This window comes from Squalius cephalus (genome assembly GCF_949319135.1).
Source record: "Squalius cephalus genome assembly, chromosome: 6".
NCBI lineage: Eukaryota > Metazoa > Chordata > Actinopteri > Cypriniformes > Leuciscidae > Squalius > Squalius cephalus.
In genome coordinates, this window is record NC_137127.1 from 40,191,278 (window position 1) to 40,212,363 (window position 21,086).

The 21,086-nt window shown below is 37.9% G+C and overlaps 2 protein-coding genes across 6 annotated transcripts in view; both read right to left on the reverse strand.

The window, feature by feature from the left end:
* Positions 1–11,892, reverse strand: part of akt2 (v-akt murine thymoma viral oncogene homolog 2) — a 35,597-nt gene extending 23,705 nt beyond the window's left edge. The window contains exon 1 of the mRNA XM_079875089.1: positions 11,266–11,892. The gene's annotated coding sequence lies outside the window, so the exon portion shown is untranslated. The remainder of the gene's footprint in view (positions 1–11,265) is intronic.
* A 4,045-nt stretch (positions 11,893–15,937) lies between these two features.
* The window catches only part of vaspb (vasodilator stimulated phosphoprotein b), a 48,692-nt gene continuing 43,543 nt past the window's right edge, over positions 15,938–21,086 (reverse strand). For all 5 annotated transcript variants that reach the window (XM_079875092.1, XM_079875093.1, XM_079875091.1 and 2 more), the window contains 3 exons: positions 19,422–19,494; positions 16,641–16,698; positions 15,938–16,556 (listed from right to left, as the gene is read on the reverse strand). In XM_079875092.1, the coding sequence (XP_079731218.1) occupies positions 16,519–16,556; positions 16,641–16,698; positions 19,422–19,494 (169 nt within the window). In that variant the 3' untranslated portion in view covers positions 15,938–16,518. The remainder of the gene's footprint in view (positions 16,557–16,640; positions 16,699–19,421; positions 19,495–21,086) is intronic.

Genomic DNA, 21,086 nt, shown 5'->3' on the forward strand with positions numbered 1-21,086 from the left:
TAAATAAATGTATTATGCTTATGCTGATGGTGATTATATGTATACAGCATTTGTTCTAAAAACCCTTTATCTAAATTCACTCGCATGTGATTAAACTGACAACAGTTACAAAAAGGTTACAACTTAAAGTTACAAAAGTTACAATTTACAAATGTGTTTAATTTACGCTTGGGATGAAAATGCAAAATAATCATGAAACATGCATTCCCTGTTCTTATTTGCAAGGCTTTTACTCTGATAATATATGTATAATGCAAATGCTGTGATTTTTAAATCACAATACGTGTGAAGAGAAAAACACCAACATGGGACAAGGATGAGCCTCATTTACCACAAAGTGTTTTTAAACCATTTCTAACGGGAAATGCGACAGTGCTATTCTATCACTATGGAGATGCCAATTAGACTGCAGTGAAGCCAGTCTGATCCACAGGTGAACACGCCACTCTGTACACCGAATAAGACAAGACACCTGCTGTTTTCAGAATCAACATTAGAAAGAAAACGTTTTGTTCTGCATAAAGCCATGCTCAAAATGACAATTTGGGAGAAGAATTGTTCATCCACATGAAAAAAAATGTAATTGTCACTTGTACATGCAGAAGTTGACAGGGTATTGTGGATGGTTGCCAAGACATTGCTGGTAATTCTTTTTAAACTACACAACACTGATTTGGCAATGATTAAAAACTACTGATAAGTTCTTTAGTGTGTTTAATTTATTCATTATTAATATTAGGGATGCACCAATACCACTTTTTCTAGAACTAGGCCGATACCGATACTTTCATTTTTGGTACTCGCCGATACCTGTATTTTCACTGCATTTGTAAATTTCATATTTAAATTTTAAATATATTAGAGAAACCAAAAGAATATTGAATCATATTCATTGATTTCACTTGTTTCAGTAGGGCTGGGTATCGAGTTTGATACTTTTTAGGCATCAACCGAATTGCCTCGATGCCATCGAGTATCAAAAAATTTCTTGTTCGGTACCAAATTTTGATACCTAAGGGGTTAATCTCGTCAACGTCAGTGAACCAATAAGCATGCAGCATGATTGGCTGTGGCGAGGCATCAAGGAAAAACACTAGTTTATGCCGGTTAACCCAGAGACATAGCTTACACGTGAGGCTGTAGTCTGTAAGCGTCCCAACCCCCATAGATGTAAAAAAATGTGGAAAAGATTAAAAAAAAGTGTGGCTACATTTCACCATGCTCGATCCTAACAGTGCACAATGTAATATTTGCAACAAGATAATTGCTGCCAAGACAACATGACAAATCTGATGAAGCACTAGACAGTGCAGAGAAAATAATTAAGATCAGACAGTTGGAGCAGACAGATCAGACAGAACTGGAGCGTGTCATAAACGAACCAAAACTCAGCGTAAAGGCTACTTGCCTCACAGACATGAGAAACAGGCATATAGAAAGCTTGAAATGTCTTTTAAATGAACCAATTCAAATCGAAAACAAATACTCTATGGTTATGTAATCCAAATGAAAGAGGCATTTCTCACTATAGGCGCGCGCGTTCACTATACTGCGGAGATGACGAGTCAGCAACGTCAACATCTTTGCAGCCAACAGCAGTTTATTAATAAACAATTAAAATGTCTCCTACCTATTTTTTCCCTGACACATTCATTATCATTACACCGTGTCTTAACCAGACACGATGCTTTTAACACTAAATAAAGCACATAAACAGTACCTGAGATTATCATTGCCACACTTTGGCTTTCTGGATGCGCGCTTCGGATGTTTGCGCACGGTAAACTTTTTGTCCTGTAAACATTCTGTAATAATGTAGGGAACCACTCGTTATACATAAATCACACAACAGTTAAAGTTTTTACTTACATATACGATGTAAGTTTAGTTTCGATCTAAAAATGACGCATATGTGCCGAGTGAACAATCAGCAATCAAGAGTATGCAAAAAAAAGTGAGCGCTCTTTCTTTTTACCATCAGTTAACGTTAGTAATGTGCCTTGTTTTACATTCTTTGCTATTGACATATCCGACCGAACTACAAACTTTCCAGCGATGTCTGTGAAAAAGTGCGTTTGACAAGCTTGCGTGTCTTTGCAACTGCACGCACAATTCATTGTAGAAAATACTTTTAATCGATAAAACTTTGATCGTCGATTAGGCAGGTTCATGCTCCAGGAAGAGTGTGTCCACAACGTCACATTCTGAATAACACGTAACTTAGTTCAAGTTCACTTTTGATTTCACATCATTTTGTGTGTATTCATTTGGTGAAGACTAGAGCCAGACTGATTTAACGGTCTGCTGATTTTATCGGCCGATATGAGCCTGTCGTTGATATATCGGTATCGCCGTTTATGACGCAGATATGCTGCCGATATGAACTTTTTTTTTACAGAACATAGTTCATTGAGCATTGTCCAGCAGAGCGCGCTCCATTGTTTGCTAATGGCGACCCAGGTTACTGTAGTGACACCAGCCAACCTTTTCACTTCGGTAAGGAGGTCTCTTCAGACACAGTGTAAGATGCACACACATAGCTTCCACTCCACTGACAATGTATAAAACATGGCTAGCTAGCTAATGTAGAAAACGTTGTGAGTAAAAGACGGGGACATTGTTTATTTACTTTATAGCATAGTGTCTCACTAACTAGGTGACAATGTAACGTTAAATCACCATTCAACAGACTCAAGCCACCACGACACTGGTAACTAGCAACTTACCTTTAAGACACCACTCTTGCTGCTGCCTGAACAAGACACCGGACACGAGCGGCACGATTCGACAAAAGAGAGTTGAACCCATTATAATCAGTGATGTTGTCTACACTGGATGTGGCGCGACACGAGCGACAAATCTCCAACAGTAAACTGATGCCTCAATCAGCTTTGTAACGGGCCCTTTGCCCAGGGTCCAGGGTAAACAGCAGTTGCGACACGAGCGACAATGGCCGCATCCGGTGTAGACAGTGTGAGCCCATTTTGCATATAACGCTACGTTACAACAAAGCAACATTCCAATCATTTATATAATTATAACACTTTATATAGGGCCATTTTGCATAATGAGTAGTTTCACGTTTAGTACATTTTGCTGAATACTTTACTTAGGCCTATTTAAAATAGTATTTAAGTAAAAGTACTGTATGTAATTAAACATGTTTTCATTATGGTATTATTCCTTTTACTTAGTAAAAAGATCTGAGTAGCCTACTTCCTCCACTGGTAGAGACTAGAGGAATTAGAGACTAACAATAGAAGATAAGGTTTTGCCAGTGACACTTTTGATATATTTATTGATACAAGTTATTTTTTATATAACGTTACTAAATAAAAAGACAAAGTCATTAGTGAAGATTAGCCTATGTAACAGTATTTAGAATATAATATACAGTATCTCACAAAATTGAGTAGGCTACACCCCTCACATTTCAGCAAACATTTTAGTATATCTTCTCAAGGGACAATACTATAGAAATGAAACTTGGATATATTTTAGAGTAGTCAATGTGCTGCTTGTATAGCAGTATATATTTACTGTCTTCTGAAAATAACTCAACATACAGCCATTATTGTCAAAATAGCTGGCAACAAAAGTGAGTACACCCTAAGTGAACATGTCAAAACTGTGTCCAAAGTGTCAATATTTTGTGTGAGCACCATTGTTATCTAGCACTGCCTTAATCCTCCTAGGCATGTAATTCACCAGAGCTGCACAGGTTGTTGCTGGGATCCTCTTCCACTCCTCCATAATGACATCATGGAGCTGCTGGCTGTTAGACATATGGCGGTTCTCCACCTTCCACAGGTGCTCAATAGGGTTCAGGTCTGGAGACATAATTGGCCACTCCATCACCTTCAGCTTCCTCAGCAAGGCAGTTGTCATCTTGGCGGTGTGTTTGGGGTCGTTATGCCGTTCGGCCCAGTTTCTGAAGGGAGGACATCATGTTCTGCTTCAGAATGTCACAGTACATGTTGGAATCCATGTTTCCTTCAATGAAGCGCAGCTCACCAGTACCAGCAGCACTCATGCAGTCCCAGACCATGATGCTACCATCACAATGCTTGACTGTAGGCTAGACACAATTTTCTTGGTACTCCTTACCAGGGTGCCACCACACATGCTGGACACCATCTGAGCCAAACAAGTTTATCTTAGTCTCATCAGGCCACAGGACATGGTTCCAGTAATTCATGCTCTTGGACAGGTTGTCTTCAGGAAACTGTTTGCGGGCTTTCTTGTGAGCCAGCTTCAGAAGAGGCTTCCTTCCGTCTTTAATTTTTAAGCGATCCTGAAGACGTTAATTGGTTGCTTCAGGTGTGTTTGATTAGGGTTGGAGATAAACTGTGCGACAGTCGATCGGCAGGAGCAGGGTTGGGCACCCCTGCCTTAGAGAGAGCTTTGCCATGAAGTGCCATGTTGAACATCCAGTGGTCAGTATGAGAGAATTGTACTCAAAGCACAAATTTTAACTGCTCTAATACAAGATTCACAAATTTGTATGGTCCTGTCAAGCAGACAAAAATATGAAAATGATGAATAGGACATGTGGCTTTGCATGGTTAAACGACGTACAGCTATTATCACTTAGGGTGTACTCACTTTTGTTGCCAGCTATTTTGACAATAATGGCTGTATGTTGAGTTATTTTCAGAGGACAGTAAATATATTGACTACTCTAAAATATATCCAAGTTTAATTTCTATAGTATTGTCCCTTGAGAAGATATACTAAAATGTTTCCTGAAATGTGAGGGGTGTACTCACTTTCGTGAGATACTGTAGAATAGAATGCAAACTAGTTTGGTTACAGCTCAAATGTATCATTCTCATTCTAACATTCACCCTGCCTCCATTACATATCTTTGTCACACAAGTATTTGATCTCCACGTTTGAGTGATCATTGCAAAAAAAATTGTTAATATATATTATATTCTGTTTATATATAGACTACTGTATTCTATATACAGTACCAGTCAAATGTTTGTACACACGAAAGGGAAAGTGTGTCCAAACTTTTGACTGGTACTGTACTATAATATGCACATAATAATATTGCTACTGTATTATAATACACATAATATCTGGCTTTTTTACTCCCTAATATCGGTATTGGCCCCAAAAAATCCATATCGGTCGGGCTCTAGTGAAGACTGTGGTGTTTTGAGCAGCATTTCCACACCCTGTCATGCTGTTGGCTATTTGCCACTGCAGTAGATGAAGCTAACGATTAATCAATCGTTAATTTAGCCTAAACAATGATCGATTATGGGAATTTGAGTAAATTGACATCCCTAATTGAAATTATTTGTTTAAATGGCTGATTTATTTAAGAATAGGGTTGGGCAATGTCCCCTAAATTGGCAGTTGACGATGTTAACAGTAAAACATCGCGATGGACGATGATATCGTCGGGGGGGGGGGGGGGGGGGGGGGTTCCTCTTAATGCTACGGAATAGTGCTGACCATCACGAAAGAGAGAATGCACATAGTAGCTACTTACATCTACTGTGTTTACGGGAATACTCGACTTGGCATTTTGAAAATTTTCTGTGTTTATTTGGCAGTTTGGGCGCGCAACCGAAGACAAAGCGCTTGTCCGACTTATCGCGCTTTTAATATTTCTTTTCAATATAAAGCACATCCTGCTCTTTTCTTTCTCATTCATTCATGTTTTGTTATTAACTTTAAACAGAATCGTCAACTGAAATCTGCACGGATTATCAACAATACGACTCATTTATAATATATAAAGTGTCTGCGGCAAAAGTGAAAGTACCAGCGGTCAGCGGGTGAAATGTTTCGAATTGTCTCTTTGCACAGCAAAGCACCCGTTTCAATAAAAGGATTTATTAAAGTTTATATAGCCTACTTTTACATTTTCGCTGCTGTTCTAAAATGATTTTCGCCATTACCTTAAACAAGCTGCAGCTGCTTGAATCCCAGTGGTGGAGCTGTAGGTTACCACAGAAACGTAAGCGGTTAGTTGATTGCTGTGGTGACTCGTGACACTCGCGAACAGCACTGAACGCACTTTTGCCGGTACAAATTTTGGGGGGGGGGGGGGGGGTGGCATCACGATGGTGGCTCTCCATCGTGATGTCGGTCAGCCATCACAATGGACGATGATATCGTCCATTGGCACAACCCTATTTAAGAATGTTAAAGAGTTGTTTATGAATGGATCATTGAATCTTTGACTCAATGGATTCATTCAGAAGTTCTGCTGTGATCTTTGTTTGGTACAATTTTTGCTGCTGAAATAGACCAAAAGCTAATATTGCATCTAAAATGTAAGTGACTTCATATTAACTACCTGTTTATTGAACTGTTGTGTGACACCAGTCTCACATTTCAATCATGATTCAGGAATTGGTATTCAGGAAAACAGCACTCTTGGTCATGTGATGTTGCTCACCGTAACTTAGGGTTGTGCCGATAGAAAATAGTATCGTGTATCGACGATAGTCAGAGATGTCGCTGATGGCAGATGCCTTTGACGATATCAATACAATAATTGGCTCGTTTTCCCATTAATGTATTAAATTATTATTATTATTATAATAATAATAAAGCTAGTATTGTTCTTAAATTTAATATTAATATTAGGAACTACAATTAATTTGCCTTGCCTAAATTCATAACGACATCACCACATAGCCTAACTGTACATTCACACCGCCGCCGGCGAGAGCGGCAAAATTCGCTCTCACCGCCCTGCCAACGACGCCGGAGAAAGATTCGGGGACGCTCTGATGTAGATCGAAGTACACCAATGTTTACAGGGTTGCGTTCTCTGGAATCCTCTCAGGCGGAGGACTTCTACATTCTGATTGGTTGCCGCCGAACTGCGTCATAGCTTATTACCATAAAGTTGATCTGACTTCAACTCTCTTTGCCGCTCTCACTGTCCAAGACGCGCCACCCACGCCGGAGCTCGCCGCCGGCTCTCATTGAAAATTAATGACTTCCGGCCACTTTGACGCTCTCGCTGGCGGCGGTGTGAACGCACAGTAACACTTGTGACATCACCGACACACACGTATGAGGACTCCTCTAAGAAAATGTTTTTAAAACAGACTAAAAAACTACATCCCACATCAAAATGTAATTGCAAGGTGATCCATTCACAAATTATCAAGAGTGCTTGTTTTAACAGATGCATCATTCTTATACAGATCCAAGATGAAAACGGCATCGTTGTTCGTCAGTATTTTGTTTCCATAGAAACTAAAAACAATACAATTACAAAATATGAATAATAATAATAATAATAATATCACTAAAATGATATAGGCCTAATAACAGTCTTTAGTTCACGAACACAGCACAACTCTGCCATCTGTGAAAATCAAAATCAGCTTCAAACACTTGTTTAACAAGAAATATTCTTCTAATTTTTTCACTGTCATTAATGTAGGTCCACAAGAGAAATATTAAGCCAGTAAATTAAGATAGTTGCTTTACATCCATCGTCGTCTCTGAGAGAATGCGGCGTTAATGCAGCGACAGATGCGTAAAGCTCAGTCCGTTTCTGCTTTCACTTTCAGGGAATGAGTGTGTTTACATGCACGTTCTTAACCCGAACGCTGAATAAACTGACAATGCATGTGGTCATGTAAAGACATTAACCCGTTTTCCTTTATCGGAGTCAAGTCATAAGTTTAAGTATAAACTAGGCTAATCGACTCAGCTAGATTTTTGCCCCTTACTCTGATTTCTCCCAGCATTTAAAACACATTAACCCGCGTTCTTTGGGCTTATTGAAGTGCGCATATGTGAAGTGCATCCAGACAGAGAGAGCACTGGTAGGAGGACATGGGCCTATGTTGCAAACTCCGACTATTTCTTGACCCAAGAAATTATTAAAACGTGTTCTCACCTCGTGCAGTTAAAATGCTGCATCTGTAACGGCATGAGAGGATAATGTGTGTCCGTAAAGTTCCCACTGATGAAATACTCCGAGTCCGATACAAAAATGAATAGGATCTTTTTTTACCTCTCTATACCGGGAAATAACCTGATATAGCCTATTAATAAACACTCCACCTTTGCTAGCAAAATAGAAGAAGATTCTCATATATAAAACGAAGTAATAAAACAAGCAAATTGAGTAAATAAGCAAGTTAATAATCAAATAAGTAGGCTAAGCCCCACCCCTCTCATGATAATATCGTGTATCGCCAATTTCACAGGCTGACGATAGGACAATATAAAAATGGAGCATATCGCCCAACATGTAACTCCATATTTTGTCCGGTCGGGTAAATAAAATTCTTTCACTTGCCCCTTCAAAAAATCCATATGTCCCGGACAACCAACCATTAATAGCGACTCGCGAGTCCTACTATACCAATTTAATGCTTGCTGCCATAAAATTCAATCTTGAACCACTAGATGCCCCATGTTAGATTTGATTGACATAGATTAGAACATGATTCACAATATCTCTTTTTTATGTTCTGTGGAAGAAAGTCATGCAGGTATCATTATGGGGTAAACGATTACATTATTTTTTAACATTGTCCTTCAATCTGTTTTTGACCATAATATTATAATAATTATTGTAGTATCTGTCAGAGTGTTAATATTGGTGGATCCTTTGTGTAAAACAAAAACAAACATGCACCAAGGTATTAGATCAATCTACTTAACCCTTAAAACCAACGGGACCGTGTTTGCGTGTCTCAACTGAAACAAAATGGGAGACGTTACACACGTGAAATCAGAGACGTTACACATTCAGATCAAGCCTCCAACATGCTCCTGTTGCATTGTTTTCACCGTCTAATGAGTCTGCACAAATTGCGTAAAATGACACGCTTTTTTGTTTACAACAAAAACAGCGCACAGGCACCAACTAAAAACAAATATTTAGATTTCACGTGGCGTTCTCGCTCATAACTTCATGAAACATATGTGCCACACGTAGAATGGCACATCATTATTTACAGCAGATTCTCACAATTAAAAAGTGATGTAACATGCTTGGCTAAAAACATGTCTCTCATCTTTCCGGGATGCAATGTGTTATCCAGTGTTCCCAGAACTGTCCATGCTTGTTTTCCAACATGGAATAACACAAAAAGGGTATAATTTTAAAGCTTAGAAACTCAGCTTTTTAATGCATCTAACCATTTTTATCCACTCTTAACGAGTGCTGAGTAATCCCTCTAAACCGGAGTGTACCACCCCCGGGCGCCACCTAGCAACGAAAAAATAATCATCATATTTTTCAAAAATACTGCCTTGATGAACACAAAATAGGTGTCATTTCATTTGAAAGCTTAGAGTCTGAACTTTACAATGCATGTAGCCAATTCCATTACCTCCTATGTAGTGCTGAATTATTTGCTGATAAATGGGGGGGGGGGGATCATAATTTATGAATTACTTTTTTTTTACTATAGGCTATGTGTCAAAAACATCAGATTCCTCCATGAGTTATTGCATATAGAATAAAAAAAAATATGTAAAATTATAATAAAAATTGTAGCCTATGTATTTGTCTTTTATCAGCAGTTTCTCAGCATGAGAATGTCCAAATGTATTAATGTAAATTATATTTTCTAAAAATAAAATAAAAACTCCCTGCTTTAGTTTTTGAGTCATGAGTCTTTATTTTTGTGTGTGTCACTCAAAACAACTTTAAAAAATGCCTTCAGGGCTTAAATTGCATGAGAAGCAAAAATGTGTAAGATAAAAAGAGGTGTTGACAAAGAATCAATCTTGAATGGTATTAATGAATAAATTAACTCCAGATATATTATAATTTGCAAAGAAAAAATTAAAAGATAGATTATATATATATATATATATATATATATATATATATATATATATATATAAATATATAAATTTGATAAGCAAAACTCTTATTTATATATATATATATATATATATATATATATATAAATAAGAGTTTTGCTTATCACAGAGAAAACACCTCTCCAGTCCTCAGCAAGACACATATTTTGAGGGATCATTAATGTTTGTAGCACACACTGTGCAGGACAAAATGTAGGCTATGCTACGGTTTAACGTTTAGTGTAAGGTGTTTGTTCAGACCTCTAACCCAATATAAACAGAAGTAACTGAAAGCTGTTTTTCTGCTTTTTCTATCATTGTTGTTGTGAGGCGAGTAAGACCAGTCTGTGCCAGAGGAGTTTCCTGGCATGGCAGTGCCTCTGGCACAGATCTGGCATGCTGTCCTATCACCATGGGCACAACACTGGATTATCCCTGCAAAATAAAATCCCCACCTTGTGACGCCCCTGCTAGTCCATTACACAACTGCTTAACACATGCACTGGCATTAAAAACACACTGACTGTCTCTATCGCTGGCATATACGTGCCGTGCATCTAGTGTGCGTGTACATCAGTTGGTCAGTGGTCTGACTGTTCCTCTTTTTCAACAACTCTCTCGCGCACATACGCACTTTGAAGTCCACAAGAGAAAGACAAACAAGAGCTGTGACCATTTCAACAAACTAATGATTACACATTTTCTGTGACGAGTGGAATAATTCCAGACTGAGAAGTCCTAAAACTGACCAGTCCTAAAACTGACCCCTCTCAACCCCAATAACCTTCAGGCCTCATTTACACTCGCGCACTAAACTGGTAGATGCATTATTTCATGCGTGTCAAACATCTGACCACTTTAAATTTAAAGTTTAAATATTGTGTACACGCAAACAGAATTGAACTGAACTCCACGTGGAACAGCATGGCAGCTCTATTAATAAAACCAAAGGCAAAGTGGCATAAATCTGATCGATAATCCAGCATGTACAGAGAGTTCGCCCTATAGATTCACATCCATCTGTACAACGTGTAAAGGGCCTGATCTATAATATACTCTTCATTTACACTAATTTAGCTATTCTTTTTTATTTACCTAATATAATGAGATTTTCGTCAAGACACATTAATGCACTTACAAGAAGATAACATGCAAAGACCCCGCGAGAGAGATAAGCATACGCGCCAAATGGGTTTAAATGGATCTATAAGCGTTCATTTATTTATTAAACTGATGTGTAAAGGGAAACGGAGAACAAACGTGTGTTATGACGGGAGATGATGTTTATCTATCCAGTAAGCATAAGAAACACATATTCGTAAAGAGATTCTGTCTGGTAATGGATCCCAATGGTCAACGGCGCATAACATTTAAGTGCAATTTAAATATAGAGACTCAGGCTAGGCTAAACATCACGCTAGCCATCAATCATCGATGCACGCTTTAGTCCCTTACCTCCACTTTTATTCTCCTGCGTTGTGTTGGTCAACCGAACTGTAAAAATCCTCAAAAGCCCATGTAAGTGGAGTGAAACGAGGGTATTTCAAGACGTTAAGTGTGTATTTATTCCTCTCGCGAGCTGCTGTGTATTGAGCTCTGCCAATGACCACTCAGCTGCCCCAAAAATAACAACACCCAACCGTCTGATTATCCTCACAAACCGCCCCTCAGTGGCCCAAAGCACGAGTCCGGTCGCCCAAACTCATCCCACAGCGCTTATCTGACGCGTTTAAGGCTTTTAAAACCTCGTCGTGCCCGTCCTTTGTAGGTCTGTGTGTGATGTTACGGCGTTGGTAGTGGTGGTGGTGGTGGTATCGCGATTAGGCCTCCGTCTAGCGACTCAACGGGAGCACAAACAGGAAATGACCTCAGCGCACGCTCGGCGCGACGTCACATGCAACGTCCGAAATTTGAAAAGGTTCGTTTTTTGTGTTGCCGTCAGTCAGTAATATACTAATATCGAGGGTGTGATTTTAGAGTGAAATCATAAATGTCCGAATTGTTTCGTCGATTGCTATTTCATCACACATTTACCCTGCATGCGCCCTCTGCTGCTTATGTGTCACACGGTTCCTCTGCAATATTCATTTTTCAAAGTTAAAGCCTTGAGGTTAAGAGAGAATAATATTGTACTCCAATATACGTATGGTTTCATATAGCCTGATTATAAGGATTTGTAGCTAATTTTACAAACAGACATAAAAATAAATCAAAATATAGCACTATGGTACCTCCATTTTTGAAGTGCATTGGGGATCAAACAATTACCATGGTACTGAATATGGTAATAATTAGATAATATGGTATTATCAGATACCGTTATTGTTCCATGGTAACACCTACATAAATAAATTCTGATGAAACCTGTGAAAAAATTGGTCACTGGTAATTGCTGCATCACAATAGAATAGAATAGAATAGAATAGAATAGAATAGAATAGAACAGAACAGAATAAAGTTCCGGTCCTCATTTTTTCTGCAAGTTACAGATGGCGACAAGTAACTGTCTTTTAATGATTCACTCAACCAACCGTTTGTTGAGAACTATAACAATAATGTTCATAAAATGTTCAACGCATGGTTACGGCCTTATAGTAGGAAAAAGTAGTACAGAAATAGATAGTATTCATAAATTAGTAGCCTAGGTGAAAAGTAGCCTACCCAAAGTAACTATTACTTCCACCAGTATTCTGAAGTATGCATCTAATTTACTATCCCATGAGGCCAAGGGAGAGGAGTTGTAAATGGCAGTAAAGCAACACTCCTGATGTTACAATGACAACATGACGAATGTAGTCTGGATTTCATTCATACTACAGACAGAGCATTCTTTTAAGTCACCATGAAATCAAAAAGGACAATTCATATATTTCAAGGAATATTACAGTATGTATTAAAAGTGATTTGTCCGTGCACATCATTATTGTTTTATATAATTCATGTGCCCTTGTAATCTTTAATCAAAATAACTTCCCCTCCCTCTTGCAGTGACATCATTTCTCTGATGATGTGTTCACTAGCGTGATGGCGGGACAACCTGTAATCAACCTGCGAGATCACAGCAGCAAACGACAACGATCCAATCAATTCCCAATGGGAAGTTAGGACGATTCTAAGGGCCCACGCACTTTTGGGGCCCCCAGAGATCGATTTTAGTAATGGAATGGGTGCGGGGCCCAACCTCATATTCTTTCATAGGGCCCAAAATTGCTAGTGGCGCCCCAACTCATGTAGGACAGGACTCGATTTCGTCCTCGGGAGTGGGACTTGATTTCATCCTCAGGAATTGATTGGATCATAGGAAGTTGGGCATTGCTAACTTAATGGAGGCAGATCGTTGAAAAAGCTGCCCACTGCAGAGCCATGGGTGAGGCGTGAAGTCCAGCTCCCCCTCTCTGGATGTAATTTGGGCGCAATAGGTGGAGCTAGAAGATCCAACCACGCTACCCATAACTATATCCCTCCACCCATTAGATCCACTGAGGTAGAGCTGGACTAGGTCAAGATCAACCCATGAAGTCCAGAGAGGTGGAGCTGGACGTCACATGGTTCTGCAGTGAGCACCACTTGGATCTGAATGCCAGTTTGCAGTCAGTTATGGAGGATATTTAGACCCACCCTCTGCCGAGAGATACATCATAGAACAGATGTTGAGGGGAAGGGGAGGTTAATGTTTTTGATTACAGATTACAAGAGCATACACTGTAAAACCTGATGAGTTAGTTCAACTCAAACCATTTGAGGAAACCGATTGCCTTAAATCATTTAAGTTTATTAACTCAAACAATTTAAGCATAAAAAAATATTTGATTTGTGTCCAAGTAACTCAATAACTTATTGTTAAGATAACTTGGGTAAATAAAGTTAATAGTACTAATTCCATTCAATTAATATAACTTAAATATATGAAGTACACTGTAAACCCGAATAAGTTGGCAGAACTCAAAACATTTAAGGCAATCAATTGCCACAAATTTTTTAAGTTCTGAAATTCAAAGTTTAAGTTAGCAGAACTAGCAGATTTTTATTTTGTACTTAAACATTTCAAGTTAAGAACAATTAAAATGTATGAGTACATTAATTCGTACAATTAACTTAAAACTTTCATGTAATCTCAATGTGAACATTTTTATTAGTATAAACTTAGTCAGCTTTATCTGCTAAAAGCTAATCTGCTAACATACTAATCTGCTAACATATTAGCAATAGTATGTTATACAGAAGCACTTGCTGTATGAGCGCAACAATATAAAGGGATTATTTGCTCTCAAATCAAGCTGCATGCACCACTTGTCACCATGATGGTTACTAAAGCCAACATTAACAGAAATTCTTCTAAATTAGCATAACAAAACATTAATCACTACTAAATCTCACACTTAACATTAATCTTACACACACAAAAAAACATTATATTACACTTAATTTTAGCATTTACTCTCCCTTTCGAGTGCCATCGGCAAAGCATGCTGGGAAATAGACATCCCAGCCGTTTCAGTTAAACTTAAGTTCGTCTAAATTAAAATAAATAATTTCATAAAACTCAAAACAATGAAACAGGTCAGATTACTTAAAATATATCAGTTCTGTGAACTTGAAAGAAAAAGAAAGTGCTAAATACTCATAAAAGTTAATTTGACCGAACTAATTCGTTTAATTTAAGTTGGTCCTACTCAAACCAATTAATTATTTTGAGCGTTAAATAATGATGTGCACAGATAAATAATTGTAAAACACTGCAACATCCTGTACAAAAAAAAAAAGAAAGAAAGATTTGTCCTTTTTGATTTCATGGTGACTTTAATTCGATCTGCTGTGTCTTTGTTTCACAAGTATGTTTATACTGAATGATCATATTCATGTAACATATGTTCATGGTTCTTTTTAATGACCTTATTTATTTCCACATGACGGGGCCAGTGGAAATTGGAAAACATGCGTGACAAAGAAAACAATTTCTAAAGAACAGATATTATCTGCAGAATTGTAACATTTGTGTATTGTTATTGCGCTCAGTTTGGCCTGTTGTTGAGGTTATTCTAATCCTCTATTCTAAAAATCAAATGTGTTTATCAGGGCTGGCTTCTAAAAGCAGAGTGAGATAGCAGTTGTTGACAACTCTGCTTGGGTCCATTCATAACAGGAAACAACAGCTCATTATCCTTCTGCTGTTGCTCTCTTAGCCACGGCTAAATAAACATTTATATAGTCAAAGAAATTGTTTCCTGGATTTCATAACAAGCTTGTTTTTATTATGTCCAGTACGTGTGATGACAATACATGGGCTGCAAATGTTTCCTTAACTCAAGAGTAAGGCTTACTCCTGTCATATGTAGGCTACTATATATTATTGCGTTGAAAGAGCTGATTTCAGGTTTCACTTCAATGTTTCCCATCCTATATGTACATGCTAGGTTAACCTGTATTATCACATCCATTTTTGTATCTGAAACACCCCCAAACAATTGAATCAACAGCGAAAGCAGAAAATCTCCTAATGAATAAGCTAAATGTTCTGTGACAAGGCTAAATAATACATTAAAATCATTTTTCTTGTGATATGGGTACATGGTGGTAATAAAAACGAGGCAGACACAAGTGCAGTAGAAGAAGCATCTGTATTTGACTATAAAGACATCTAATCCAGTGTCTCTACGCAATTTTCTTTATATATTTCAGTGTAAAAAGCCTATATTCTATAGAAAAAGAAACAAAAAAGAAAACGGAAAACCGAAAATAACAATCTCTGAAAAAGAAAACATTATAAATCACAATAAGTCCCCATTCACCAATTATTTCAATTAAAATAGAAACATTATCAAGTTTTCTATCATTTTCCCTCAAAACAAATATATATACCTTATATATATATATTTATATTTATATGTATTTTCCAAGGCAGTTTGGCATGGCCAACAGACAAAAATGATCATGGCCATAGTATTTCATATCGCAACACAAAGTTTAAAAACATTTCAAATGAGGGCTGAAGTTATGAAAACAGTTGTTTCGCACCAACGGATAGGGGCGGTCAGGTGACCACATTCAAGATGGCACCGATAAACGGAGGCAAGTGCAGCCATACACGCAAACATGCAACCACACACACACACACAACATGACGCTCAGAGCCTCAAATGAATGTGTTAAATATGCTATTGTTTTCCCTATACAGAAAAAGAGGTGCTAAATCAGGCCTGACATGAAAATCTCCCAGCTGAAAGCCCAAGAGTGGAACCTGACATGGTGGTCCGGTCACGTGTGGTAGATAGTGTGCGTACTGCAGGTCTTTTTCTCCAAGATCCGTCTCGTTTTTTTCCTCCTTAGTGCTGCATCATAACTCGCCGGCTCTGTGGATCTGTGTATGGCCATTACAGTCACTGGGATAAGTGATATGCTTTATTCCCTGAATACAATAACCTTAGGCAAGTTTTACAAGAGCGTTTATGTATAACAGGAATCAAGTGTGAGGGTGACGACGTGTACGGTATGTAAATCATTAAGTGGAAAACTAAATATGTAAAACTAAATGTGGAGAGAAAAGAAATGGATGAATGTGAAAGAAAACGATGGCAGGTAAAGGTACAACAAAGCTCATCTTGGGTTGAATTGTAATGATTTAGGGTTAAGTCCCTTGGTGATTATGTGTGCGTGTGTATCCCTGGGTTCTCAGGACCGAGCAATCCCTTCCCATCCATTTCTGTGGGACTATGTAGATCCTCGTTTCTGTAACTCCTGAATAAAGGCTGTGAAAGAACAGGTGTTAGAATACAAAAACAATCTTCATTTTAAACACAGCAGGGACAGGGAAGGGAAAAACTTGTTCTCACCTCCGATGATTTCATTCTTAACCTTCTGAAGCTCTTTTCTCACCTCCTCTAGCAGTTCCTAAAGAATCAGATAGACACATATAAACACATCCATGGTAATATCAAGGTTATAGGGTTGTCGAAAAACAAAACTTTCAGTAGTCAATACAAATTTCAATAACACAGTAAAAACTAAAATGCTAAAGAACAAACTCCTTTATTTAAAGTCGGCATGAAATGACATATCAGAGTGAAATGGCTTCTTAAACTAAATAAAAGTGTAAGGCTGGATTTGATTTTGCCCATCAGGAATCGTTCGTTGAAAGATCGTTGAATCACTAGGGTTTGCTATTGCTGCGATCTCATTTGATTGACAGGTTGTTCGCACCAGTGAACATGTTTTAATGAACATGAATTAAAAAAAAAAAAAATGATGTACACAGATAAATAATTTAGAATCATTTAAAATTTCATGGTGACTTTAACAAATGTATTACCAGTAACTAATACCAGCCAATATTCACTTTTAAAATCAATTAAAAAATTTAGTTTTACCCAAATAAACTGTATAAAAGTTTTTCGCAATTAAATAAATAGTTAATTGAGTTTTTTTTCCTTCAGTAATTTAATCAAGTAAACCACCCGACAGCTTTTGGTTACCGAATGAATTTTCCAGTTCATTCGGACTCCTTTCACCCCGCATTGTTTCCCAGCACAATCAGTGGAAGACGTCACCGCCACCAGACTGCTCTCTCAACCACGTGGAACATAAATATCACTTCACCTAGTGGTTCACAAACTTTTTTTCCCTCACGTCCCCCAACCTCTACAACCGCTATTCACGCAATCTCTTCTCTGATGACATGTTTACTGGCGTGAAGGCGGGACATCCTGTCACTCGCATGAGATCACAGCAATAGCAAACCACAACCATCCAATCAATTCCCGATAGACAAACTCAAGACCGTTTTTTGTTCGAGAAGCCGTTTCACTCAGACATGCATCACAAATAGAAGAAAAGATGATCGTAACTTCAGTTCCATGCCGACTTTAAGAGAAAAATCAAGAGCAAGATCAAACGTAATCATTTACGTTCTATGCATCCATTTTTTTATCCCTTCATTGTATTGATTTAGTAGTTGGGTTAGTTTATCTCACAAATCCTTCAGGACAAACTCCCAAAAATGTACAATATTTGTTTTTATTCAACAATCCTCATTGACTGGTCTTTACTGTTAAGGTGAGATTCCTAAGCTGGTGCCTCAAGTTAAAAGGAGGATAAACTCATCCGACTCACCTTAAGTGATGTGACCAAAGTTCATAATTTAACATAATTAATTCAATTAACAATTCACTCAACATATTAGTTGGTGTTTGATCAAAAACACAGTAAAAACAGTAATATTGTGAAATAGTATTACAATTTAAAATAATTGTTTTCTATTTAAATTAGGGTTGGGCGATATACAGCTAGATATCTTGGTATTTTCAACTTTTTTCTATTTGGACAAAAAAAAGTTTGTCTTCATTTTAAAGGGGACATATCATGCTAAATCCACTTTTTTAGCCCTTAAATGCATTTTGTTGTATATTTGGAGTGTTTAGAAGTACAGAAAAGTTGAAATTATTCTCTTCAGGTGCTTCGTTGATATCTTTATATTCTGTTTTGGCCTTATTTTTCAACCTGTTCCGATTTTTCTGTTATCTATGACGTTTTGTGAACTATTACGTCACAGTATTTGCAGCGGAACTGCCAAATAAGGACATTGACTTCAAGCCCAACACTTCGAGCAATCCGCCATTTTTATTTCTCGCTGCAATTTTGTAGTCCAAGCTCAAAGATGCAGAAGTTACGAGAGGGTAAGTTAAAATGTTTGGTTGTTGGATGTAGTAACCCACACGCTTCATTACACCGTCTAATGTAGATGAACTGCCGCGCTTGTGACAGGGCGCATGTTTAACTGAAAGAACGAGCAGAGAGAGAGAGACCCGGTCGCGCGCACGCACTCTCTCTCTTCTTCAGAGCCAGGCGAAAGTGTAAACAAGACACCGTCTCCAAACTAGACGCTGTCTTGCTCTCTCTCCCTCGCACATATTAATCAAAATAAATCGACACGGTGGTAAAAGGTCGGAAGACCAAAGTTTCATGTGTAAATACAGTAACACACCATTGCGATACATCCATATGAAGACGTTGTTCTGCAGGTTCGTCGTCTTCATTTTCATCTCGCTCCGGCTCCGACTCTGGCTCGAACATGTAAGGCTGGCTGGACAAGTCTTCCGTTGCTGACATTTTGTTAATAACGTGTGAATAAAAAGTTTCTGTGCCGCTAGATAATCGTATCTCTGCTATCAAACTACAAAAATGGCCGAACGGGGTGGAGTTGAACCGAGTGTCACCTCTGCATCCTGGAGAGGGGGCGGGGTATGACGTGTCTCATTTGCATTTAAAGAGACCGCACCAAAACGAGTTGCTCTCAGACGCACATCAGAAAAGGGGTAGAAAAGGGGCCTGTGGAGCTATAATAATGAGGAATTCAGACCCAAGCATTGCAGTTCCGCTTTATATAGACTACAAATGTATGATTTATATGTAAAAAGGAACGATTTAAAAGCATGATATGTCTCCTTTAAATTTGAGTTTTCATTTGAGGTTATATCTCACAATGGAGAAAAATGTAGAATTGTGAGATAAAAATTCGTAATTACCTTTTTTATTTTTTAATCAAGTTTCCAAAAAACACTGGTATTTTTTGACATTCCCGTATGGCTAGCTATTCGTTTATTGACTTCAATTCTGACCTGTTTAATTCGTTCCATCTCTGACTCTCCTTCTCCACTGTCTTGCTCTGCTGATTGGTTAACAGGTTTCATCCTGAAAAGACAGAAAGACAAGTAATTAATAAAAGGAAATAGGGAAAAATAGGAGGGAAAAGGAAAAACAGAAAGGAGAAAGCAACGGCCTGTACACCATCCCAAACGGCAATAGACCAGCTTAAAAGAAGTCCAAAATGACTGAGTTATTTAGAGGAAAACCCCAATATCAAAGTCTCATTCACTTCCATGGCTTCAACTGGAACAACGTCACTGCCAAAAAACAGCTGTTCACAAATACGACTGCAGTTCATTTCTATAGCTATGCATTTACTTTGAAAAAGTCGAAAGTGAATAACCATTCTTTTCCAATGTGAAAGAGGTTGTTGGCAATATTAGCAGGAAAAAAGCAAGGATACACACTTCAAAAATCCACTGGAAAAAGTGATAATCTGTGCACCTTTGAACAATTTGTGGGTGTTAATTCTAATCTTGCATAATAATTAGTAATTTTTTTCTTTTTTTTGAATGCAGCAAAGTGATGCTCTGGTTTTAGAATTTAAGTCATGGATGTGGAGAGAGCTTTAACACGGGCTCTTAACACAGATCTGCTGGAAACAGGAGTAATAAAGTCAGTAACATGGAGCCCCCTGTGGACAATAAGAGAATAGCAGCAGAATCAAAGCAATAAACCCAAGCCTGAAGATAAATGTAAAGAAGACCTTTAAATAATTCCTGTAATACTGTTGAAAAAAGCATGTAATACTGTGACAGTGTGCACAGATCTACAGACACTACGGAAAGCCAAAGAGTTTTCCAAAGCCCACGAGTTTATAGATGGCAAAACCAGCAAAGATGAAGCAAAACAAGATCAGAAACTCAGATCCACTCCAGTCTCATGATGGGTCAACTTAAGTCCAGTCTCCCTGAACAACCAACACTGTGTGTAAGTGTGTGTGTGTGTGTGTGTGTGTGTGTGTGTGTGTGTGTGTGTGTGTGTGTGTAATAGTAATAGTAATAGTGTAATAGTGTGTTATAGACTATTTAGAATCTATCCATACTTTGGTGACAAAATTGCTGACAATCTGTTTAGAAGTTACAAGTTAGCTAAGTCTGGTCACTATGTGCCTAATAATACAACTAATAACTAATACACTATAACTAATTTTGGGCATGTCCTCAACAAAAAAAAAGTGCTTCATAAAGTAAATGTTCCCTTTCATAGGGTAACTTGACACTTAGTCTGTAGCTGACACTATGGGAACACTCTCCAGGTGACATTTTCCTGAAGCTCATACAGAATCTCACCAATTCATTGGCTAATGGTGCGAGCGCTGCCCTCTGAGGCAGTGCTCTACTAATGCAGCGTCCCTACTAAGGAATTATGTAACAGAAACATTTTATTTAAAAAAATAATAATAATTAAGGTTGTGTTTTTAGAAATTATAACTAGTTGTAAAATGAATAGAGGTCTATGCAATATTGGTATAGCCCCATTAATACAACAGATATATCGAGTACCATTTAAAAGTTTGAGAAATTAATATTTTTATTAAGCAAGGATGCATTAAAATTAGGGCTGTCAAAATTAATGTGTTAACGGCATGCAAGTACTGTTTTCTATTTTATAGCCGCTTCAGACAGATATATATC